This window comes from Cyprinodon tularosa, unplaced genomic scaffold (assembly GCF_016077235.1).
Source record: "Cyprinodon tularosa strain WSP-4 unplaced genomic scaffold, ASM1607723v1 ctg1543, whole genome shotgun sequence".
Classification (NCBI taxonomy): Eukaryota; Metazoa; Chordata; class Actinopteri; order Cyprinodontiformes; family Cyprinodontidae; genus Cyprinodon; species Cyprinodon tularosa.
In genome coordinates, this window is record NW_024038379.1 from 20,271 (window position 1) to 42,690 (window position 22,420).

The 22,420-nt window shown below is 54.5% G+C and overlaps 2 protein-coding genes across 2 annotated transcripts; one reads left to right on the forward strand and one right to left on the reverse strand.

Annotated features, from left to right (window-relative positions):
• Positions 1–1,123: 1,123 nt before the first annotated feature.
• On the forward strand, positions 1,124–10,464 carry LOC119780094 (gelsolin-like). Its single transcript, XM_038279993.1, has 18 exons — positions 1,124–1,316; positions 3,918–4,072; positions 4,153–4,314; positions 4,385–4,444; positions 4,513–4,602; positions 4,767–4,856; positions 4,948–5,080; positions 5,184–5,272; positions 5,349–5,477; positions 5,554–5,640; positions 6,465–6,598; positions 6,692–6,782; positions 6,859–7,029; positions 7,294–7,468; positions 7,541–7,662; positions 9,961–10,038; positions 10,106–10,166; positions 10,247–10,464. The coding sequence occupies exons 1-18, from the start codon at positions 1,124–1,126 to the stop codon at positions 10,408–10,410; spliced, it is 2,184 nt and encodes a 727-aa protein (XP_038135921.1). The 3' UTR covers positions 10,411–10,464.
• Positions 10,465–11,193: 729 nt separating this feature from the next.
• On the reverse strand, positions 11,194–22,391 carry LOC119780093 (disabled homolog 2-interacting protein-like). Its single transcript, XM_038279992.1, has 16 exons — positions 22,193–22,391; positions 21,853–22,124; positions 21,378–21,586; positions 21,164–21,308; positions 20,943–21,087; positions 20,624–20,860; positions 20,308–20,497; positions 19,980–20,215; positions 19,209–19,300; positions 18,666–19,139; positions 18,315–18,583; positions 14,888–15,001; positions 14,699–14,821; positions 14,543–14,622; positions 14,388–14,475; positions 11,194–11,364 (listed from the first exon to the last, which is right to left on the reverse strand). Exons 1-16 carry the CDS (start codon positions 22,300–22,302, stop codon positions 11,194–11,196), a joined length of 2,955 nt encoding a protein of 984 aa, XP_038135920.1. The 5' UTR covers positions 22,303–22,391.
• Positions 22,392–22,420: the final 29 nt, after the last annotated feature.

Here is a 22,420-nt window from a genome sequence, read left to right on the forward strand (position 1 = left end):
AGAACCTGCAGGAGAAGCAGAGGCCTGTTGTCAAACTGATCTGGCCCGTGACCCGGTTTATGCTCCGCCTATCAGGACCAGCTGGGCGGGGCTGCTGCAGGGCGGTGGGGGAGGGGTGGAGGCTTGAATTACCTGCAGCCCCACCCTGCTGAGTCAGAACCGCTCAGGTCCAGCTGAGGAAAACATCCCTACAGGTCCTGAAGGTGAGCAGCTGCTGTTTGGATCAGACTTCATCCCAGAACCAGGTGAGAACACGGACCTCCTCCTCGTCCTGCTCCTCCTCAGCTGAGGGAGAACCGGGCTGCTTGTTCTGGCCCGTTTACCTGCCAGCTGTTCCAGAACCTGCAGGTGTTCTGTTTGGGTGTGGAGCATTGTTCTGCTTCCGCCTAGCTCAGGTGTGCCTCCTCTCTGGAGATCGGTGAGACTTCCTGGTTTGGACCGGGCCTCAGTGAACCCAGTTTGGTTTAAAGTTTTTCTGATCAGAACCGAACTCAAACATTTTCCTCCTCTGACTCCTGGACAGCTTCCTCTTCTGGATGTGAAACAGTTACAGTTTTTACCACAGTTCCAGTTCCCCTGGTTCTGGTTCCGGTTCCTCTGGTTCTGCTTCCCCTGGTTCCAGTTCCCCTGGTTCTGGTTCTGCTTCCCCTGGTTCTGGTTCCGCTGGTTCCGGTTCCCCTGGTTCTGGTTCCGGTTCCCCTGCTTCCCCTGGTTCCGGTTCCCCTGGTTCTGGTCCACTCCCATCTCCTCCGTCTGCTCGGACCCAATCGGTTCTGAGCAATCCTTCCTCTCTGGAGCCCGACACTCAGACCTGCAGGTCCGAGGATCAGAACCTTCTAGAACCTGGTCTGGTTGAGCCCGGTTCTGGACTCCTGATGTCCAGTAATGGATCCAGCCTGGTGGGTCCTTTAATCTGGGACATGGGGGTTCTGGTCCCGGTCCAGGTCTTGGCTCTGGGGGGTGCGGCTGGGAGAAGGTGTGGGCGGAGCCGGGTCGACTTCCAGGTTCTGCAGATGCTCAGGGTGAAGTCAGAACCGGGTCGTCCTGCCGTCTGTCCGCTCCGTGGCGTGCCCGCTGCCTAACAGGTGATGTTTCTGCTGCTCCGCCCACCACAGGTGACATCATGGCTTCCCATCCTGAATTTGAGCGTGCAGGCAAAGAGGCGGGGCTTCAGGTGTGGCGGGTGGAGAACATGGACCTGGCTCCGGTTCCTGAGAGTCTTTATGGACGCTTCTACACCGGAGACGCCTACGTGGTTCTGAACAGCACCAGCAACCGCCGAGGAGACCTGCAGTACGACCTGCACTACTGGCAAGGTGAGTAGAGAAGCAGAAGCAGGTGGGGGTGGGGGGCTGACCCTAACCCTGCAGTAGAGGAGGAGCTCCGGTCTGGAAAAACCTGGAACCTAGTGGGAGGTTTGAGCAAAGCGCTTTTTCCCCACATTCAGCCACACGCTGATGGTGGCGAGCTGCGTCACGGCCACCGCCGCCCCGGGGCTCGCTGACAGAAGCCAGGCTGCCGTAGACAGGCGCCGCCTCCGACCACCATCAGTAGACGATGAGGTGTCCAACGACATCACAATGAAAGCCAGAGCTGGGCTTTGAACCCACAACCCTTTGGTTGCTCCTGCTTCTCCAGAGTTCCCATTAAGGTGGAGCTGATGGATCCAACATCCTGCTGGGACCGGACCGGACCTGGGTGCTGGGACCGGACCGGACCTGGGTGCTGGGACCGGACCGGACCTGGGTGCTGGGACCGGACCGGACCTGGGTGCTGGGACCGGGCAGGACCTGGGTGCTGGGACCGGACCGGACCTGGGTGCTGGGACCGGACCGGACCTGGGTGCTGGGACCGGACCTGGGTGCTGGAACCGGACCTGGGTGCTGGGACCGGACCTGGGTGCTGGAACCGGACCTGGGTGCTGGAACCGGACCTGGGTGCTGGGACCGGACCTGGGTGCTGGGACCGGACCGGACCTGGGTGCTGGAACCGGACCTGGGTGCTGGAACCGGACCTGGGTGCTGGGACCGGACCTGGGTGCTGGGACCGGACCGGACCTGAGTGCTGGGACCGGACCGGACCTGAGTGCTGGGTCAGGTCCCTGGACCGGACCGGACCTGGGTGCTGGGACCAGACCTGGGTGCTGGGACCGGACCGGACCTGGGTGCTGGAACCGGACCGGACCTGGGTACTGGAACCGGACCTGGGTGCTGGGACCGGACCTGGGTGCTGGAACCGGACCTGGGTGCTGGGACCGGACCTGGGTGCTGGAACCGGACCTGGGTGCTGGAACCGGACCTGGGTGCTGGGACCGGACCTGGGTGCTGGGACCGGACCTGGGTGCTGGGACCGGACCTGAGTGCTGGGTCAGGTCCTGGGACCGGACCGGACCTGGGTGCTGGGACCGGACCGGACCTGGGTGCTGGGACCGGACCGGACCTGGGTGCTGGGACCGGACCGGACCTGAGTGCTGGGTCAGGTCCTGGGACCGGACCGGACCTGGGTGCTGGGACCGGACCGGACCTGGGTGCTGGGACCGGACCTGACCTGGGTGCTGGGACCGGACCGGATCTGAGTGCTGGGACCGGACCGGACCTGAGTGCTGGGACCGGACCGGACCTGAGTGCTGGGACCGGACCTGACCTGAGTGCTGGGACCGGACCGGATCTGAGTGCTGGGACCGGACCTGGGTGCTGGAACCGGACCTGGGTGCTGGGACCGGACCTGGGTGCTGGGACCGGACCTGGGTGCTGGGACCGGACCTGAGTGCTGGGTCAGGTCCTGGGACCGGACCGGACCTGGGTGCTGGGACCGGACCGGACCTGGGTGCTGGGACCGGACCGGACCTGGGTGCTGGGACCGGACCTGACCTGGGTGCTGGGACCGGACCGGACCTGGGTGCTGAGACCGGACCGGACCTGGGTGCTGGGACCGGACCGGAACTGGGTGCTGGGACCGGACCGGACCTGGGTGCTGGGACCGGACCTGACCTGGGTGCTGGGACCGGACCGGATCTGAGTGCTGGGTCAGGTCCTGGGACCGGACCGGACCTGGGTGCTGAGACCGGACCGGACCTGGGTGCTGGGACCGGACCGGACCTGGGTGCTGGGACCGGACCTGACCTGGGTGCTGGGACCGGACCGGATCTGAGTGCTGGGACCGGACCGGACCTGAGTGCTGGGACCGGACCTGACCTGAGTGCTGGGACCGGACCTGACCTGAGTGCTGGGACCGGACCGGATCTGAGTGCTGGGACCGGACCTGGGTGCTGGAACCGGACCTGGGTGCTGGGACCGGACCTGGGTGCTGGGACCGGACCTGAGTGCTGGGTCAGGTCCTGGGACCGGACCGGACCTGGGTGCTGGGACCGGACCGGACCTGGGTGCTGGGACCGGATCGGACCTGAGTGCTGGGTCAGGTCCTGGGACCGGACCGGACCTGGGTGCTGAGACCGGACCGGACCTGGGTGCTGGGACCGGACCGGACCTGGGTGCTGGGACCGGACCTGACCTGAGTGCTGGGACCGGACCGGATGTGAGTGCTGGGACCGGACCGGACCTGAGTGCTGGGACCGGGCTCGTGGACAGCCATGCAACCGATACCAAAAACAAGTCACATCATACAGCTTGGTACCAATGTCATCTGTCAGAGTGATGAGAGTGCTTAGATTAAAAACTAAATATAATATAATATTCAAAGAACATAAAATATAAACCCATATATATGAGACCCTGAAGCAGCAGAACTATGAATGAACACGTGTGAAAGTCGGACCCATTAGCAGCAAACATCAGAAACATCTGATCGGGGGAATGTCCGATGGAGGAACCTCAGGGAGCCTCAGAGCAGCTTGGGCTGTGTTGCCGTGGTAACGGCGACCTGGAAGCGTTTCCATCAGTGTGACGCTGGTTCTGCAGGTGCCGAGTGCTCTCAGGATGAAAGTGGAGCCGCGGCCATTCTTGCTGTCCAGATGGACGACTTCCTGCAGGGCGCGCCCATCCAGTACCGCGAGGTCCAAGGTCACGAGTCCTCCACCTTCAGCGGGTACTTCAAAACGGGCCTCACCTACCTGGTAACCATGGTGACCAAACACACACCTCCTGTCAGACGTCACTTTGGCTTTGATTGCAATTCCTGTTTGTCTTCCTGCAGAAAGGAGGCGTGGCCTCAGGGTTCAACCATGTGGTGACCAACGAGGTGGACGTTCAGAGGCTGCTCCAGGTCAAAGGTCGGCGTGTCGTTAGGGCAACAGAGGTTCCGGTCAGCTGGGAGAGTTTCAACCAGGGAGACAGTTTCATCCTGGACCTGGGACAGGTAGGGACAGATGGTGACAGGTGGTGTACCTGGACAGAGGGGACGGATAAACCTTCTTATGTCCCCACAGGAAATTATCCAATGGTCTGGTTGCCATAGCAACGTGTTTGAGAAGCTCAAGGCCACCAAGGTGAGTGGTGATGTCACACAGCGGCCTCATTCTGATGTCATCAGGCTGACCGGCTGATGCATTGACAGGTCTCTAAGAGTATCCGTGACAACGAGAGGTGTGGGCGGGCCAATCTCCAGGTGGTTGGTGAAGGCGAAGAGCCAGAGAAGATGATAGAGGTAACCAGATCAGCAGAACAGGTCTAACTCTGAGCCAGGGTCAAAGGTCACCGGAGGGTACAGTCTAGAAGGTTCAGTGAGACCAAGTGGACCGCGGTCCTGAACCTGATCCATGGAGGACAGGAGGTAAACCATTTCCTGTTACCTGTCATCCGTACGATCAGATTCTGGGAGAGAAACCGGATCTTCCCGAGTCCCACCAGGAGGACACCCAGACGGACGTGTCCAACAGAAAGGTGGCCAAGCTCTACAAGGTACCTCGGCTAAGGTTCTCTGGGTTCCAGTCGTGATGTCACTTCCTTTTTCCCCTAACATTTGTTCTGGTTTGTCCCGCCGTCCCTTCAGGTGTCCAACGCCGGGGGGGACATGGAGGTCACCCTGGTATCGGAGCAGAACCCGTTCCCCCAAGACGCCTTGGAGTCCACTGAGTGTTTCATCCTGGACAATGGAACCAACGGACAGATCTTTGTCTGGAAAGGTCCGACTCGGTTCTGGATGGGATCGGCTGCGTCCTCTGGACGAGAAGAGGGCGGTCCTCTCTGAGCAGCACTCACCTGAGATCACCTGTTGTCTGTTTGCAGGAAGGGATGCTAACAGCGATGAGCGGCACGCTGTCCTGCAGAGCTCAGAGAAGTTCATCCAGCAGATGAACTACCCCCCCTACACCCAGGTGACCGCCTCAAAGGGACCCTCTCCCGCCACCTTAGAGGGAACCTAAGAGTATCTGTGTCTCTGCCCCCCCTCAGGTCCAGGTCCTTCCCGAGTACGGCGAGACCCCCCTCTTCAAGCAGTTCTTTAAGGACTGGAAGGACGCCGATGACACCGTTGGCATGGGAACGGCCTACGTTTCCAATAAAGTGGCAAAGATACAGAAAGTAGGTCGATCTGGTTCAGGATCTGATCCAGTCCGTCCTCAAACGGGTCGTTAATGGACCTCTTCTGATTGGACAGGTACCGTTTGATGTGTCAAAGCTGCACCAATCAGATTCCATGGCAGCTCAGTACGGGATGGTGGACAGAGGAGACGGAGACAAAAAGGTGAGAGCTGTCCCTGCTTGACCGGAGTGGTCCATAGCTGGTACCGGTCTGCTCCTCCGGAACCAGGACACCTGGAACGGTTCTGTTACTGTGGATCCCGCTGAAAACCGAGAATCCAGAGATGAAGCTCCTCATCTTAGAATCCTAGATCCGCTCTCATGGGAGGATCTAGGATTCTAGATCCGCCCTCATGGGAGGATCTAGGATCCTAGGAGATCAGGGGTCCTGAGTTTGAAGATGCGTAGATTTTCAGCTAAATCCCATTCTACTGTAGAATATGACAGATTACTGGATTAAGGACATTTCTATTATACTACTTTATCACATTAACATTTTTGAGAAGTTGGAAACAGTTGCTTTTTATTTCCCAAAGGGAGGAGGAGAGATTGGAGATTTCAGCTGCCTGAAATAATCCGCTCCTCTTCCATAAGATGGGATTAAATGAACTCACCTGGAATTCTTTAACCGTGTTTATTTCTCTCTTCATTAAACACCAAACTGTGGATTTGGTGATTTGGCCGATCCATTTAAAATCTGCTGCGGAGCCTCTGGACTCCTAAAGCTGTCAGCCATGAGGGAAAAACTTCTCCTTCTGCTGGAACGCTGCAGGCTGCCACCATCTGGTTGATTCCAGTACTGCACATCTGACTCAGATCTGGGGCTCTTGGGGAAACATCCGGGGCTGTGGCCCAATTAGCCCCCCCCTGGATCCGCCTCTGGTGGTGGGGATTTAATGAAGGAGGGTTCCTACCCAGGAACCGGGTCAGAACGCCTTTGATATGAACCCAGTTGTGGGAAATTGAGCGGTTTGTGTCTGCGTGCAGATCTGGAGGATTGAAGGATCCGATAAGGTTCTGGTGGACCCGGCTTCCTACGGTCAGTTCTTTGGAGGAGACAGCTACCTGATCCATTACCAGTACCAGCATGGTGGCAGGCAGGGTCACATCATCTACATCTGGTGAGGCCCCCCCCCCGCTATACTGGACTGGGTCTGTCCCACAGCTCCACCTGCTGGTGAGTGAAGATAACCTGTCCTCTGCTTCCTCTGCAGGCAGGGGGCGGAGTCTAGTCAGGACGAGACCGGGGCTTCGGCTGTTCTGGCCATCCAGCTGGACGACGAACTGGGAGGTGGAGCAGTCCAGGTAAAACAACTGGGAACGCTGGTCCCACTGGTACGCTTTTCACCTGAACCCTGATGACTGGGAACCTTCTGCACAGGTGAGGGTTGTTCAGGGCAAAGAGCCCCCCCACCTCATGAGCATGTTTGATGGCAAACCAATGGTGGTCTACAAGGGCGGGACATCCAGGGAGGGCGGCCAGTCTGCAGCGGCAGAGACCCGTTTGTTCCGGGTCCGAGCCAATCCAGCAGGAGACACCAGAGCTGTGGAGGTGAGATGACTAGGAGGAGACTAGGATGTGACTAGGAAGGGAGTAAGAAAAATACTCATATGAGCAGCTTTATTAAAACCCAGCAGACGTCCTCCTGCCGGCCGGAAGGTAACGACTGGATTTAAGGCGGAGCTTTTGGTTTATTATTTCCCTCTTTCCCAGTTTTTGGTTTAATGACCTGCAGCTGTTGCCGTAGCGTCAGGTTAGAGTCCTTCTCAGGTGAACCAGCTCTCTATCAGCCCGTTGCTCTGCTGCCCCCTACAGGTGGAGCCGTCCTCCTCCTGTCTGAACTCCAACGATGCTTTCCTCCTGGTGTCCTCCTCTGGATCCTGGCTGTGGAAAGGGAAGAGCAGCAGCTCAGCTGAAGCTAAAGGAGCCGATCATCTGTCCGAGATCCTCCAGGTTACTCCCACCCAGCTGGAGGAGGGGGGGGAGGAAGGTGAGGAGGAGGCAGAGTGAATCTTCTGGAATGACCTGAGCAGGATGATGGCATCTTCCTGTCTGCTTACAGATGGCTTCTGGGAGGCTCTGGGAGGAAAGGAGGACTACTGTCACTCTCCTCGGCTCAGCAACTCCATGGATGCTCATCCTCCTCGTCTGTTTGCCTGCTCCAACAAGTCCGGAAACTTCCAGGTAGGTCACATGGGCTTCATCCCACCGCCCACCCTGACCTCTGACCCCTCCATCACGACATAAAGAACTGACCGTTCAGATACTTCATCACTACAGTCAAGGTGCATTGTGGGCAATTTCCACTGCACTACTTTTCCACCCAGTGTCACTACACGATCCGTCCCTGAGGCACGATCCGTCCCTGAGGCACGATCCGTCCCTGAGGCACGATCCGTCCCTGAGGCACGATCGATCCGTCCCTGAGGCACGATCGATCCGTCCCTGAAGCACGATCGATCCGTCCCTGAAGCACGATCGATCCGTCCCTGAAGCACGATCGATCCGTCCCTGAAGCACGATCCGTCCCTGAGGCACGATCCGTCCCTGAGGCACGATCCGTCCCTGAGGCACGATCCGTCCCTGAGGCACGATCCGTCCCTGAGGCACGATCCGTCCCTGAAGCACGATCCGTCCCTGAGGCACGATCCGTCCCTGAAGCACGATCGATCCGTCCCTGAAGCACGATCGATCCGTCCCTGAGGCACGATCCGTCCCTGAGGCACGATCCGTCCCTGAGGCACGATCCGTCCCTGAGGCACGATCCGTCCCTGAGGCACGATCCGTCCCTGAAGCACGATCGATCCGTCCCTGAAGCACGATCGATCCGTCCCTGAAGCACGATCGATCCGTCCCTGAAGCACGATCGATCCGTCCCTGAAGCACGATCCGTCCCTGAGGCACGATCCGTCCCTGAGGCACGATCCGTCCCTGAGGCACGATCCGTCCCTGAGGCACGATCCGTCCCTGAGGCACGATCCGTCCCTGAGGCACGATCGATCCGTCCCTGAGGCACGATCGATCCGTCCCTGAAGCACGATCGATCCGTCCCTGAAGCACGATCGATCCGTCCCTGAAGCACGATCGATCCGTCCCTAAAGCACGATCGATCCGTCCCTGAAGCACGATCGATCCGTCCCTGAAGCACGATCGATCCGTCCCTGAAGCACGATCGATCCGTCCCTGAGGCACGATCCGTCCCTGAAGCACGATCTGTCCCTGAAGCACGATCCGTCCCTGAGGCACGATCCGTCCCTGAGGAATGATCCGTCCCTGAAGCACGATCCGTCCCTGAAGCACGATCCGTCCCTGAGGAATGATCCGTCCCTGAGGCACGATCCGTCCCTGAGGCACGATCCGTCCCTGAAGCACGATCGATCCGTCCCTGAAGCACGATCGATCCGTCCCTGAAGCACGATCGATCCGTCCCTGAAGCACGATCCGTCCCTGAAGCACGATCGATCCGTCCCTGAAGCACGATCGATCCGTCCCTGAAGCACGATCGATCCGTCCCTGAAGCACGATCGATCCGTCCCTGAAGCACGATCGATCCGTCCCTGAAGCACGATCGATCCGTCCCTGAAGCACGATCGATCCGTCCCTGAAGCACGATCGATCCGTCCCTGAAGCACGATCGATCCGTCCCTGAAGCACGATCGATCCGTCCCTGAAGCACGATCGATCCGTCCCTGAAGCACGATCGATCCGTCCCTGAAGCACGATCCGTCCCGATCATGCGTTAATAATCCAGGTGTCCATAAATAATGTAATTATAGTTTTAAAATTACTTATTTCTATCCTTAACTCTCCAAAGAACACTAAAACACATCTTTAAAAAATGTTTAATAACTTTTCTGAGACAATTTTGATGCTTTTTCCATTTTCTCCGTGAAACAGCATCTGTGACGTCATCATAGGACACGATCAGAGCAGTAAATCTGATTAAAGCGTGTTTATCTGCATTCTAGTGGTTTCTGTTAACAGGAAAGGAAAACATTAATGTTTTATGTTTAAATGCAAAGCTGATAGTTAGCTGCAGGAAGTAGCGTAGCATCCCATTTCATCTACAGATCAGCAAAAGTTATAAAACAGGATTTAAATGCTTTTATTTTGTCAGGAAAGACATTATTAACCTTTAACACATTATAGTTTCGGACGCTGACTATTTTTAGGGAGGGAAAAACGTCACTTAGGTCTTTTTACCAAAATAAAATGGAGGACGACCCGGATGGATATCTGGACGTGCGAATCAGCTGATGGCGCAGGACGGGTCGGGTGGTGACGGCCTCCAGACGTTCAGACACTCATCAAAATGGCGTCTCTAGTCATTATGGCGGACATTGGGACACAGCCATGGAGGGGTCAGAGGTCAGACTGATGGAGTCTGCCATGGCTGACTGCTCGTGGTGACATAGTTGGTCTTAAAGGAGCGGTGGTTGTGGGCGGAGCTGCTGTGTTTTAAGGTTCCTCTGATGTTCTCAGATGGAGGAGGTTCCAGGAGAGCTAACCCAGGATGATCTGGCTCCTGATGATGTCATGATCCTGGACACCTGGGATCAGGTGAGTCCTCCCCGCCATCGTCAGTAAGGTTCTGGTTGTGGTGTGAGCTCACCTTGTTCTCCTGCAGGTCTTTGTGTGGATCGGCAAGGAGGCTCATGAGGAGGAGAAGAGGGAGGCAGCGGTATCAGGTGAGAGAGCAGGAGGCGGTACCCCCCCCCCCCCCCCTCCTCCACAGGTGTTCAGCTGATAACCGTGTCTCTTTCTCCAGCGGAGCGTTACATCGGCACCGACCCGGCTGGCCGTGACCCGCGGACCCCCGTGGTGACACTGAAACAGGGATTCGAACCCCCGACCTTCACCGGCTGGTTTCTGGGCTGGAACCATGAGTACTGGAACCAGGACCCACTGGAGCGCTTCATGCAGGGCCTGTGACATCACTTCCTGTGTGCTGTGGAGCAGAATGAATAAAGAACAGATGGAAGCGTTGTGGTTGTCTGTGTGTTGATGATCAGAGGACGGGTTTATTAGAGCAGACCTCCTTATAAATACTGTAGATAAATAACAGAACAGAGGCTCATAGATACAGAACAGACAGAAGCCACAGCCAACACTGGGGGGAGGGGGGGCACAACTCATTACAAGTTAAAAGTTTTACAATAAAATCTGTTTACATTAAAATTCTCTGAAACACAAACTAACGTCTAATTCTGGATGGGCTCACCCAATGAAATAGTCAAAGCTACGGAAGCCCAAAGAGGCCAACACGATCACTGCAAGGGTTCCAGCTAGGCTAACACTTTCCACCAGCTGTGCTACGCTAGGCTAACCTAGTGGAGCGGCTCTGCCTGCGCCGCCATCGTTCTGTCAGACCATTTCCTGTATGCAGAGCATCTTTAAAACAATGGCGGAACAACATGGGGGCGGGGCCTGAGGGTTTGAGGCTGCAGCGGCGCCTGTCGGCCCACTGAGGTCGGATTTAACCGGTAAGGTGAGGGTGGAAGTTCTCACCATTTTAGGAAGAACATAAAGAGGAACATGCAAAACTAGGAGGGAGGTTAACCTAGCAACAAGGTGGGATCAGGTCAGAGGTCATTTTGGCGGTGTAGAACATTCCATGGACGTGTCCGATTGGTGGATTTATCATTTGGTCTGAGTCCGTTTATAAGCCCCGCCCTTCCCTGCAGTTTCAGCCAATCACAGCTCTGATCCGTCCTCTCAGCAGTTGCCGGAGTTACGGAACTCCCCGTTCTCAGTTATCTGCAGAGATGACGTGTTGCTAGGAGACAGGCCGTTCCTCTGTGATGTCACGCCGTATCGTTCCTTCAGCTGGGTCAGCGCCGCCATCAGACGGGTGTTGGCTGCGTCCAGACTGGCGATTCTCTTCTCCTGAGAGACAAGAACAGATGAAGCGGGTCTTTACGGCTGATCTCATGTGAGCCGGGAGGCAGGTAAAAAAATAAAACTGTCCAGAAGGAGCCGGTTAGACGTTAGCCTCTCTGGACGCTAAAGCTAACAGAGCCGCGGTCTGAGGACGACGTCTGGCTCCACCCACCCACACAGAAGTTAGCACAGTTTTAGGGGGCGTGGCCTGGCATTAGGCCATGGAAGGAGAGCTACATGGCCGAGGAGTTTCCCAGGATAAGAAGCTGAACTTTGGACAGAACCAATGGTGGGTTTTTAGAAGGCCAGACCGGCTCTTCTTCCCAGAACCTTTTTCCCCGAGGAAGCGGAACCTTTTTCCAGAGGAAGCGGAACCTTTTTCCCCGAGGAAGTGGAACCTTTTTTCCAGAGGAAGCGGAACCTTTTTCCAGAGGAAGCGGAACCTTTTTCCAGAGGAAGCGGAACCTTTTTCCAGAGGAAGCGGAACCTTTTTCCCCAGAGGAAGCGGAACCTTCTTCCCCGAGGAAGCGGAACCTTTTTCCAGAGGAAGCGGAACCTTTTTCCCCGAGGAAGTGGAACCTTCCTCCTGAGGAAGCGGAACCTTTTTCCTGAGGAAGCGGAACCTTTTTCCTGAGGAAGCGGAACCTTTTTCCAGAGGAAGCGGAACCTTCTTCCCCGAGGAAGCGGAACCTTTTTCCAGAGGAAGCGGAACCTTTTTCCCCGAGGAAGTGGAACCTTTTTTCCAGAGGAAGCGGAACCTTTTTCCAGAGGAAGCGGAACCTTTTTCCAGAGGAAGCGGAACCTTTTTCCAGAGGAAGCGGAACCTTTTTCCCCAGAGGAAGCGGAACCTTCTTCCCCGAGGAAGCGGAACCTTTTTCCAGAGGAAGCGGAACCTTTTTCCCCGAGGAAGTGGAACCTTCCTCCTGAGGAAGCGGAACCTTTTTCCTGAGGAAGCGGAACCTTTTTCCTGAGGAAGCGGAACCTTTTTCCAGAGGAAGCGGAACCTTCTTCCCCGAGGAAGCGGAACCTTTTTCCAGAGGAAGCGGAACCTTTTTCCCTGAGGAAGCGGAACCTTTTTCCAGAGGAAGCGGAACCTTTTTCCAGAGGAAGCGGAACCTTTTTCCAGAGGAAGCGGAACCTTTTTCCCTGAGGAAGCGGAACCTTTTTCCAGAGGAAGCGGAACCTTTTTCCAGAGGAAGCGGAACCTTCTTCCCCGAGGAAGCGGAACCTTTTTCCAGAGGAAGCGGAACCTATTTCCAGAGGAAGCGGAACCTTTTTCCCTGAGGAAGCGGAACCTTTTTCCCTGAGGAAGCGGAACCTTCCTCCTGAGGAAGTGGAACCTTCCTCCTGAGGAAGTGGAATGTGGCCATTTCTGCAGGGCCATGTTGGGGGAGGGGCATCTGAACAGATGATAGAAACAGGAGCAACAAAATGGCGCCACCTCAGTGCGCTGGACTGCGTATTGGGAGAGACTGAGGTCTAAGCTGAGCTCAGTTTGGTTCCTGCGAACTCGCCCTGTAGATGTTTAATGGTCTTAAAGTTCTTAGTCACCCCTCAGGGTTCTACTCTTTTCATCAACACCTGTAGCGTTTGTTCTATATAACTATATAACTTTTTATTTTCTTTGCTCTTCAATGTTTGTTTCTATGTTTTATTGTGAACGGATGTGATGATGGTTGGTGCATCTAATCTCTGGGGGATAAACTAACTCTATAGCTCTAGAGATTCAAACAGCCGTTTAATAAACAGCCAGTAAAGGACTGAGGGGAGCTGCTCCGCTCAGGGAGGGGCTCAGCTCACAGCTACCAATCTGAGCGACGGGGTGCAGCATCTATATCTTCTATTCGCGTCCCCCGCTATTTAAAGTCTGCTCAGCTAGCCGCACTCGTGCATCAGTCCTAGTGCACGCTGTGCGCCATGTCCGCTCTGGTGGTGAACCAGCAGCCCCGCCACGTCCCTGATGGTGAGCTGGGAGATGATGGATGGATGCTACTTTATATCCAGAAACAATATTTCATTATCTAACTGAATATTTATGGATAAAGACGCAGGAAGTTCTCCTTTATGCCTGTTCTATTATAGAAAGCAGGCTTAGATTGGAAATCCACCCAATGGTTTTTCTCTCTATGTTCCTCTACTTCTATCTGTCCAATAAAAACATTTCTTTTGGATTGTTGTGGCATTATTAGGCAGTTTGAAAGATTCTTTTATAATCAGGACTTTATAAAGAGATAAAAGCTGAAATGGATCATAATCAAGAAATAAAATGTTAGAACCATCTATTTCAACAAAGAGCTGTTTATGTGCTGCAGCGCTAATAAAGGTTTCTATCTAAAGGATGGTGAATAAATGGTGACAGGGCGGAGACTGCTCACTATTTAAAAAATACTGGAATTAACAAAAGTGTTCTAAAGATAAAGAATATCTCATTTCACTCAATCATCATCAAATATAACTCAGCCAGGATGGTTTGTTTGAAATGTCCTCTTTAATATTGAAAATGAAGAAGTTATTATAGTTGTTATAAATGAGCTGCTATAGAAAAGCTAAACTGATCTGGATCCAAACTTTTTAAATGCATGAAGGCTGTAAAAAACAACCAAAGTATTGCAAAGAGTTTCAACTTTATAAGGTTTATCTGATGATGAAGGAGCTTTGAGCGTTTTGGTCTTCATCAGGAAAACGTGGAAAATGCTTAAAATGTGCAGCTCAAATCTAAAACTGTTTTAGTTGTTATTATTTTATCAAACTGAGCAATAAAGAGAAGAATGATGAAATTAAAGCTCTGCTAATGGAGCTCCAGTTCCTGAGTGAAGGACTCCTGCTGCACCTCCTGCTGCACCTCCTGCGGTCAGTCTCCGGCTGAGTTAGCAGCTCCAAACGGAGCAGCGTGAGTCCAGGACAACAGACCCATCTGGTGCCACAGAGGGGAGAAGTTCTACCCAGCAGAGCAGCGTGATGCAGCTCCGCCTGACTGGCTCCCATGTTCTGAGATCAGTGATGAACATCTGTGGAACAGGAGGACGTACCTGGGCCTCAATGACCTTCTGCTTCTGGTCCACCACGGCCTGCATGTCAGAGTGATCCTTCTTTAGCTCTTCTTCTACCGCCATCAGCCTGCACAGATCAGACAGGTGAGTCAGAAGTGATGACGAGCTGATGGACAGGTGCAGGTAAGACCAACCTGCTGATGATGCTGTTCATCTGGAGGTCTTTGTCATCCTGTAGTCTCCTCAGTCGGCTCTCTGTGTCCTCCAGCCGTGTCTGAAACCCACAACATAACGTTGGTCCACCTGTACAAGGTGAGCAGACCTCTGAGGGCTTCAGGTAGGACCCAGACCTGGTACTCCTGCAGCATCCGTTGGTTCTGTTGGTCCTGGACCATCAGACGAGCTTCACACTCCTCCTGACGCAGCGCCGCCAGCCGCAGCTTCTCCTGAAGCAGAGCGATCTCCTGCTGGTACTGAACGGCCACAGAGGGTCAGAACCTGCACCACCAACGCTCACACACAGACACAAGCTCGCCTACCTTCTCCACCAAAGCGTCGTCATGGCGATCGTCCTCTGCCTCACCGTACGAGGACGCAGAGTTCATGTTGAGCAGCCATGCGGCGGTTCGGTCCAACGCACAGGGAGACGGAGCCTGAACGCACAGACACACACCTGAGTTATTAGCTACACCTGAGGAACGGCTGAAGGTGGCGCACTGGAAAAACACGCCAACGTTTCTGGAATGATTCAGCCTGGATCTGAGGAGATCAGTCAGACAGTCCGCCAATGGAAGGAGCATTTTTCAATCAGATCATTAAATAATTTGCACTTGAAATAAGACTTTGGTTTCTTATTTTAAATGTAAATCACATCTTTAGCTAAATGTCTGTTTTCTCTCCTCAAATCAACAACAAATGCATTTATTTGAAGTGAAAATGACTCATTAGGCTCTTGCAGCAGCAACAGCGCTGCGAGAGCCTATTGTTTCTGTAATGTTCATTTAGATTTCTTCCAGTGTGATAAAGCTGCTTCTGGTTCTGTTTGGTTCTCCTCTGGTTCCTCTCTAAGAACACCTCCTGCCAGGACCTTTAATCGCCTGTATCCTCCGTAGCCTTGGGTATCCCATGATGCATTGCAAGACCAAGCAAGCCAGCTGATCTGTGCTCAGAGGAAAAAGGGAAATGGCGCCAAACAGTGGTGAATATTGGAAGTTCAGTTTCATGTAATCCAAGTTTGTGAATAGTAGCGTCTGAAATGAATGAAAATAGTTGATTTAAAGGTGCTGAAGGACAAAAATGGTTCCAGCAAGACACATTTTTGAACATACACAACCATGCCTCTCCCTTAAGATCAACCCTCGAAACCACGCCTTCAAAACAATGCGTGTGCTTTCTGCAGCGCGTCTAGAGCAGCTGCTGGCAGGGAGTCAGACACAGCTGGCAGGGAGTCAGACACAGCAGGGAGTCAGACACAGCTGGCAGGGAGTCAGACACAGCTGGCAGGGAGTCAGACACAGCTGGCAGGGAGTCAGACACAGCTGGGAGTAAGACACAGCTGGGAGTCAGACACAGCTGGCAGGGAGTCAGACACAGCAGGGAGTCAGACACAGCTGGCAGGGAGTCAGACACAGCTGGGAGTAAGACACAGCTGGGAGTCAGACACAGCTGGCAGGGAGTCAGACACAGCAGGGAGTCAGACACAGCTGGCAGGGAGTCAGACACAGCTGGCAGGTAGTCAGACACAGCTGGCAGGGAGTCAGACACAGCAGGGAGTCAGACACAGCTGGCAGGGAGTCAGACACAGCAAGGAGTCAGACACAGCAAGGAGTCAGACACAGCTGGCAGGGAGTCAGACACAGCTGGGAGTCAGACACAGCTGGCAGGGAGTCAGACACAGCTGGCAGGGAGTCAGACACAGCTGGCAGGTAGTCAGACACAGCTGGCAGGGAGTCAGACACAGCTGGCAGGGAGTCAGACACAGCACAGCTGGCAGGGAGTCAGACACAGCTGGCAGGGAGTCAGACACAGCAAGGAGTCAGACACAGCTGGCAGTCAGACACAGCTGGCAGGGAGTCAGACACAGCTGGCAGGGAGTCAGACACAGCTGGCAGGGAGTCAGACACAGCACAGCTGGCAGGGAGTCAGACACAGCTGGCAGGGAGTCAGACACAGCAAGGAGTCAGACACAGCTGGGAGTCAGACACAGCTGGCAGGGAGTCAGACACAGCTGGCAGGGAGTCAGACACAGCTGGCAGGGAGTCAGACACAGCACAGCTGGCAGGGAGTCAGACACAGCAGGGAGTCAGACACAGCTGGCAGGGAGTCAGACACAGCTGGCAGGGAGTCAGACACAGCAGGGAGTCAGACACAGCTGGCAGGGAGTCAGACACAGCACAGCTGGCAGGGAGTCAGACACAGCTGGCAGGGAGTCAGACACAGCTGGCAGGGAGTCAGACAGCTGGCAGGGAGTCAGACACAGCTGGCAGGGAGTCAGACACAGCTGGCAGGGAGTCAGACACAGCTGGCAGGGAGTCAGACGCAGCACTGCTGATGCAGAGCGCTATGATCACTCCTCTGAAACAGTTTATTAACGCCTAAATTAACTTCAAATGTAGAAACCTGCCGGCAGAATATGTTGGCTTTTATTATCCTGCTGCCTGCAGTTTGGATTACAGACAAGAAAACCGCTTCCAGCCGGCGAGACAAACAGCGAAGAGGCGAGCGGGCCAGAGGCAACGCACCGCCGGTCTGTGTCACAGCTAATATAGCTGCCATTATTCCAGGCAGAGAAAGGATAGAGAAGCTCTGCCCACCGCGCATCAGACCCACTTTCTCACCGCGCAGCTAGAGCAGCAAAGATGGGTGGACCAGACGCCTTCTTTTTCCCGGACATGTCGTACTTTTCAGACCTAAAAATTTCCGGGGGGGGGATTTCTAAATGGTGCCGGGTTTTGGTCGACTGCAGTGCAGCGACTAAACCCGGCCCCCCTCCTCCGGCTGACCACAGGCGGCTCATGGCTCTTTGCTAAGGTCCGATCCAGTCATCGGCCCAGCAGTCGACACCCCCCCAATAAAGTGTCCTCCTTTTCAGAAACCAAAATCTGGCCACCCCAGCAATGATGCTTCAGCCGCGCATCAGAACTAAACTTGGACAAGCATCAAACATTAATTTGGTGTAGATGGAAAAAATGGCGGGTGTAGATGGGGGGGTGGACTCGTTCAGGTGTACTCGCACAAGGGGGAGGGACAAGCAGCCTACCATGATTGACATGTCAGGATTCAATCGTGTAGAATGGACTGTCTTTTGTGATTGGTTGAGGTTATTTATTGATTTCTCACCATTTATTTGAGTTTCACTTCCAGACCTTCCATTTCACGGCTTGCTGGTTTGGCTGTAATTTAGGGACAGATTCTAATAAATCTGCAGGGTGGGGACTATAAATCTGATAGTTTTATTTTTTTATTGCTATTTTGCACATTTTGCTTAACTAAGTATTTTTTGTTGTCGAATATCAGAGATTTTGCAGATATATTTTTTAAACATACATCGTTCAGATTAACTTAATCTTTCTACCCTGATTAGTTCCTGCTCCTGCTGGTTGGCTCCTTTATTCCACTCTGGATTCTCATCACTGTGTCTTTGTTCACTTTACCATAAAAAAACAGAAAAGAAACAGTTGTGAGAAGTTCGGTATTCATTCTTTAACTACTTTGGTTGCTAGGCAACAGAGCGTACGGCGGTGAAAGCAGAGGAAGGGTAGACCTGTTTGAATCCACAGCAGAAACTCTTCTGGTCTCTTTATTTTCACGGACCTCAAAGGACCAGGTCCCTGGAGGACCCAGAACCAGCACAACCACACTGGACCCAGAACCAGCACAACCACACTGGACCCAGAACCAGCAGAACCACACTGGGAAAGAGAAACCCCCGACTCCAAGTCACATGACTCGGTCCAGCCCTGTCACCTTGGCAGCAGAGCGCTGCTTCTCTGGGCTGTCTCCTTTAGACGATGAGGACATCTGTCTCAGTCGCGACTGTCCGCTGTTTGGCCAATCAGGACTGGATGACATCATACTGCCGGAGGCGGGGCGCGTAGGGTAGGCGGAGCCTCCTCCACTGAGCATGCTGGGAGGTGTGCGACCTCGAGGAGGGCCGGGTGGAGCAGAGGCAGGCGGGGGAGGCTGATCGATGCGTCTCTGGGGACCAGAGTTCTGCCGCGGCGGGGCTGAGCCACCTGTGGAGGGGGGGGGGGGGGGGACAGCGGTCACATGACACGGCAGTCCTGAAACCCTGACTGGCAGCAGAGCGGCTGTTACCTGTGAGCGTGTCGGTGAGAGACAGAGCTCGTCGGGAATATTCCTCGCCGCTGCTGCTGCTGGACATGGCCGACATCCTCTCCCCCCTCTCCCCCCCTCCTACACCCACAGACATCTGGGTGAGAAAAGCCGGCTTGGTGGCCATGCTGCTCCTGTCCTCACAGTTTCCCTGGGAACCCACCGAGCCGTCCGAGGGCGTGGCCTCAGCCTGCTGCGGCTGCAGGGGGGACGTGGCGGTCATGTGGTAGACGGGGTTCTGGAAGGAAAGCGGGAGGAGACCCGTCCTGCGCTGCCATTGTCCGTCCTCCAGCCCGTCGCTGGGAGACGAGTCCTGCAGGTCCACCAGAGAGCGGCTGCGGCTCTCGCTGGTCAGCTCGGCGCCGTCTCTGCGGCTCCCGTTGGACAAATCGTAGCCGGCTTCGTTCTCGTTGGGTTCAGAGTAGGAGGAGCTTGGAGCTGGAGATCCTCGGAGACCTTCAGGGAACGACTCCATGTCAGGTTCAGACATCAGAACAAAGCCTCAGGAGGAAGGTTAGGACTTACCTGATGCAGGCTGCAAGCTGGATCCTTTGGTGACGAAGAACAGATCTTTGTTCTCTGGAGTCGGTGACGGAAGTCTGGTGAAATCCACACAGCTGCATGGAGACAGGAAGGAAACCAGCAACCGTCAGAACCAGACACTAAAACACAGCCTCACAATCAGCTACATCTACCCTAAAACCAGATAATCCGGGTCTAGATAATCCGAGTCTAGATAATCCAGGTCCTGATAATCCAGGTCTAGATAATCCAGGTCCTGATAATCCAGGTCTAGATAATCCGGGTCTAGATAATCCAGGTCTAGATAATCCGGGTCTAGATAATCCGAGTCTAGATAATCCAGGTCCTGATAATCCAGGTCTAGATAATCCAGGTCCTGATAATCCGGGTCTAGATAATCCGGGTCTAGATAATCCAGGTCTAGATAATCCGGGTCTAGATAATCCAGGTCTAGATAATCCGGGTCTAGATAATCCGAGTCTAGATAATCCAGGTCCTGATAATCCAGGTCTAGATAATCCAGGTCCTGATAATCCAGGTCCTGATAATCCGGGTCAGGCTGCCTTAGAACTGAACCTGTTCTGCATTGCTTCAATAATCCAAATGATTGGTCCCCCATTGGACAGATCATAACTTCAAATATTCAAGTTTAAACTTAAGTTTAATTTTAGACTCAAACTAATTTAGTTTAATCTGCAGAGCAGGCCTGTTAAACACCCAGAGGGTGAGGAAGTCTCATGTTGCCCTTTTAATTATAGAAGCAGTGGGACTGACCCTCCATCCAATCCCACCCCACCCTGCAGGCCAACCGAGGGATTACAGGCAGCCAGAGGCGGAGACAGGGGGGGTGAGAGGGGGGGCGGAGACATGGGGGGTGGGGACACCACCCTCTGAGGCTCTGGAGAGGAAACGGACGCTCCCCCCACTCCAACTATGCCTCCAGGGTGGACGAGGGCGGCCGACACGTCTCTGAGGATCCGGGGAAGCGGACCGAGTTTGGACAGACAGGCCTGCAGACAGAAGCAGAGACAGATGGTAGAACGTGGTCCAATCAGAGCTAGCCGTCCGTTCCAAGCCGATCAGCCATGTCCAGGTGAGTTACCTGGTCAAGCTCGGTCAGCAGAGTGTGTAGGCTGCTCAGCTCCCTGCCCAGGTCGATGTAGCCATCGAAGCCGGCGGTGTGGTTCAGGCCGTCAGGGTTGGAGATCTCCTGCAGGAAGCGCTGCATGCTGCTCCACTGGCGCTCCACAAAGTCATTCATGAACAGCATGTACTCCTCCTTAGTGCCGAACCTGGAGCCAGGGGTGAGACAGGTGAGACTAAGACAGGTGAGTACGCTCAACGCCACATCTCAGACCCCCCCCAGCCCTGTACCCTTCAAATTAAAAGCATCCTCTCCACTGAGAGCCCAGACCTACTTGGTGAAGTTGGCGAGGTTCTGGATGACTTTGGCGATCAGGGTGAGGGTTCTGGCCGTGCGTTCGTCGGGGTACTCTTGTGTGAGGTCAAACAGTGATGGTGACATCACAGCTGGACACAGGAAGCGGAGGAACAACGAGGCGCTGATGAGCCGCTCACTGATATCTGGTCGCCCCCGGTTACAGCACTCCTGACGCCACGACGCAAACACCTCCTTAAGCTCCCGTGGGAAGACCCTGAGTGGGCGGAGCAAGTATGCCAGTCAGGTGAGCAGAGCAGGCATGTGGGCGTTGCCAGGCCGCCTGCTCCTGTGCTCACCTGTAGGAGTCCAGGATCTTGCAGAAGGCCAGTTCGCAGCACATCCTCAGGTTGGCCTGATGTTCCGCCAGGTCGGAGGCTGCACAGCGAGACGGGTCCACCTCACAGTTCTCATCAGACTCGTAGAGAGCTTTGATGAATTCACCTGGAAGAATAAACACTGGTTCAAACAACCTCGCCTGAACGCCGCGCATCAACAGCTCGCATTAGGGTGCTGGTACCAAGGGCGTCCTGCAGGTACTTCTGTCCAATCAGTTTCAGGTATTCCTCAATACTTTTAGTGGCCAGCGTGTTCTCTCTGAAGATCAGGTGATCATTGTCATGGCAACGGTCCACCTCAGACATCATCAGATCTGTCAGGAAGTCCTAAAGAGGTCAGAGAAGGTCAGATGGAGGTGGTGGTGGGGGGTGGTTACAGGGTGTGGGTGAAGCTACCTTGGCCTTTCCCGTGCTGTGCAGGATGTGAACCAGAGCCGCAGCGAGCTCCTCCTTGGCCCTCAGGCTGATGGAGGCCTCCAGGGTGGAGCAGAGCAGCAGGTAGTTGGCGCTGATGTACTCTGCAAATTCTTTGTACTGCTCCATCGGCAGGATGATGATACTCTGATAGCGAGCTTTGACCCGGACTGTCGGAACCGACGACTTGGCTAAGAGCACAGGAAGGCGTTAACGTCACCGAGCTGTTTAGTAAAACATCTGGAAACAGCAGCCCTGAGGATCATAGAGCAGTTTGAGGTAGAGAGGACCTGGTTCCATCAAACCCTTCAGGATTCATCAAACCAGGAATCCCTCTAGCTTTCTGGAATCCAGAGATGGTAGCTGAACAACCTCAGAGAGCTGAAATAAGATGGCTACCAGACTAAGAACTACAGACTGCCCTAAACCAGGCTCAGGTAAGTGTTGGTCTGCGTACCTCGGAGCGTACTGGGCGTGCTCACAGAGTACCACTTCTCCACCAGCTGCCTGCCTGTTACCGTGACAGCGGGGATGTTGACCAGGCCCACATAGCTGCTCTTGTCTTTCTTCCTTTTGCGGTCCGTGTCCTTATACAAGTGGAGCGTGATAGACGAGACGGAGGGCAGGCTGCTGAAGTCGAAGCGCTCGCCCCAGAAAATGTTGTCCGTCTTCAGCTTGCAGGAGGTCCGAGCATACAGGCTGTCATCCAGACACAGCTCGCAGAAGTACCTGCAGTATGACATGCATTAGGTCCAGCTCAGAGTCACCGTGACCCTCCTACACCACCACAGACTGACCTTTTCTTAGCTGGCAGGTCTTTGGCCTCAATCACCCACACCGTCAGCACGTTCTCCAGCCGCCGACTGTTGTCCTTGTTGGGGTGGACGGCTCGCCGAAGGTTCTCCATCCATTTGTCGCGTTCTGCCGCCGAGCGACACGAGAAGCACTTGGTGCCTGTGGAGGTGGTGACCTGGTTGACAGAGAGAAGGTGATCAGAGTACTACAGCAGTACCACAGCTGTACTA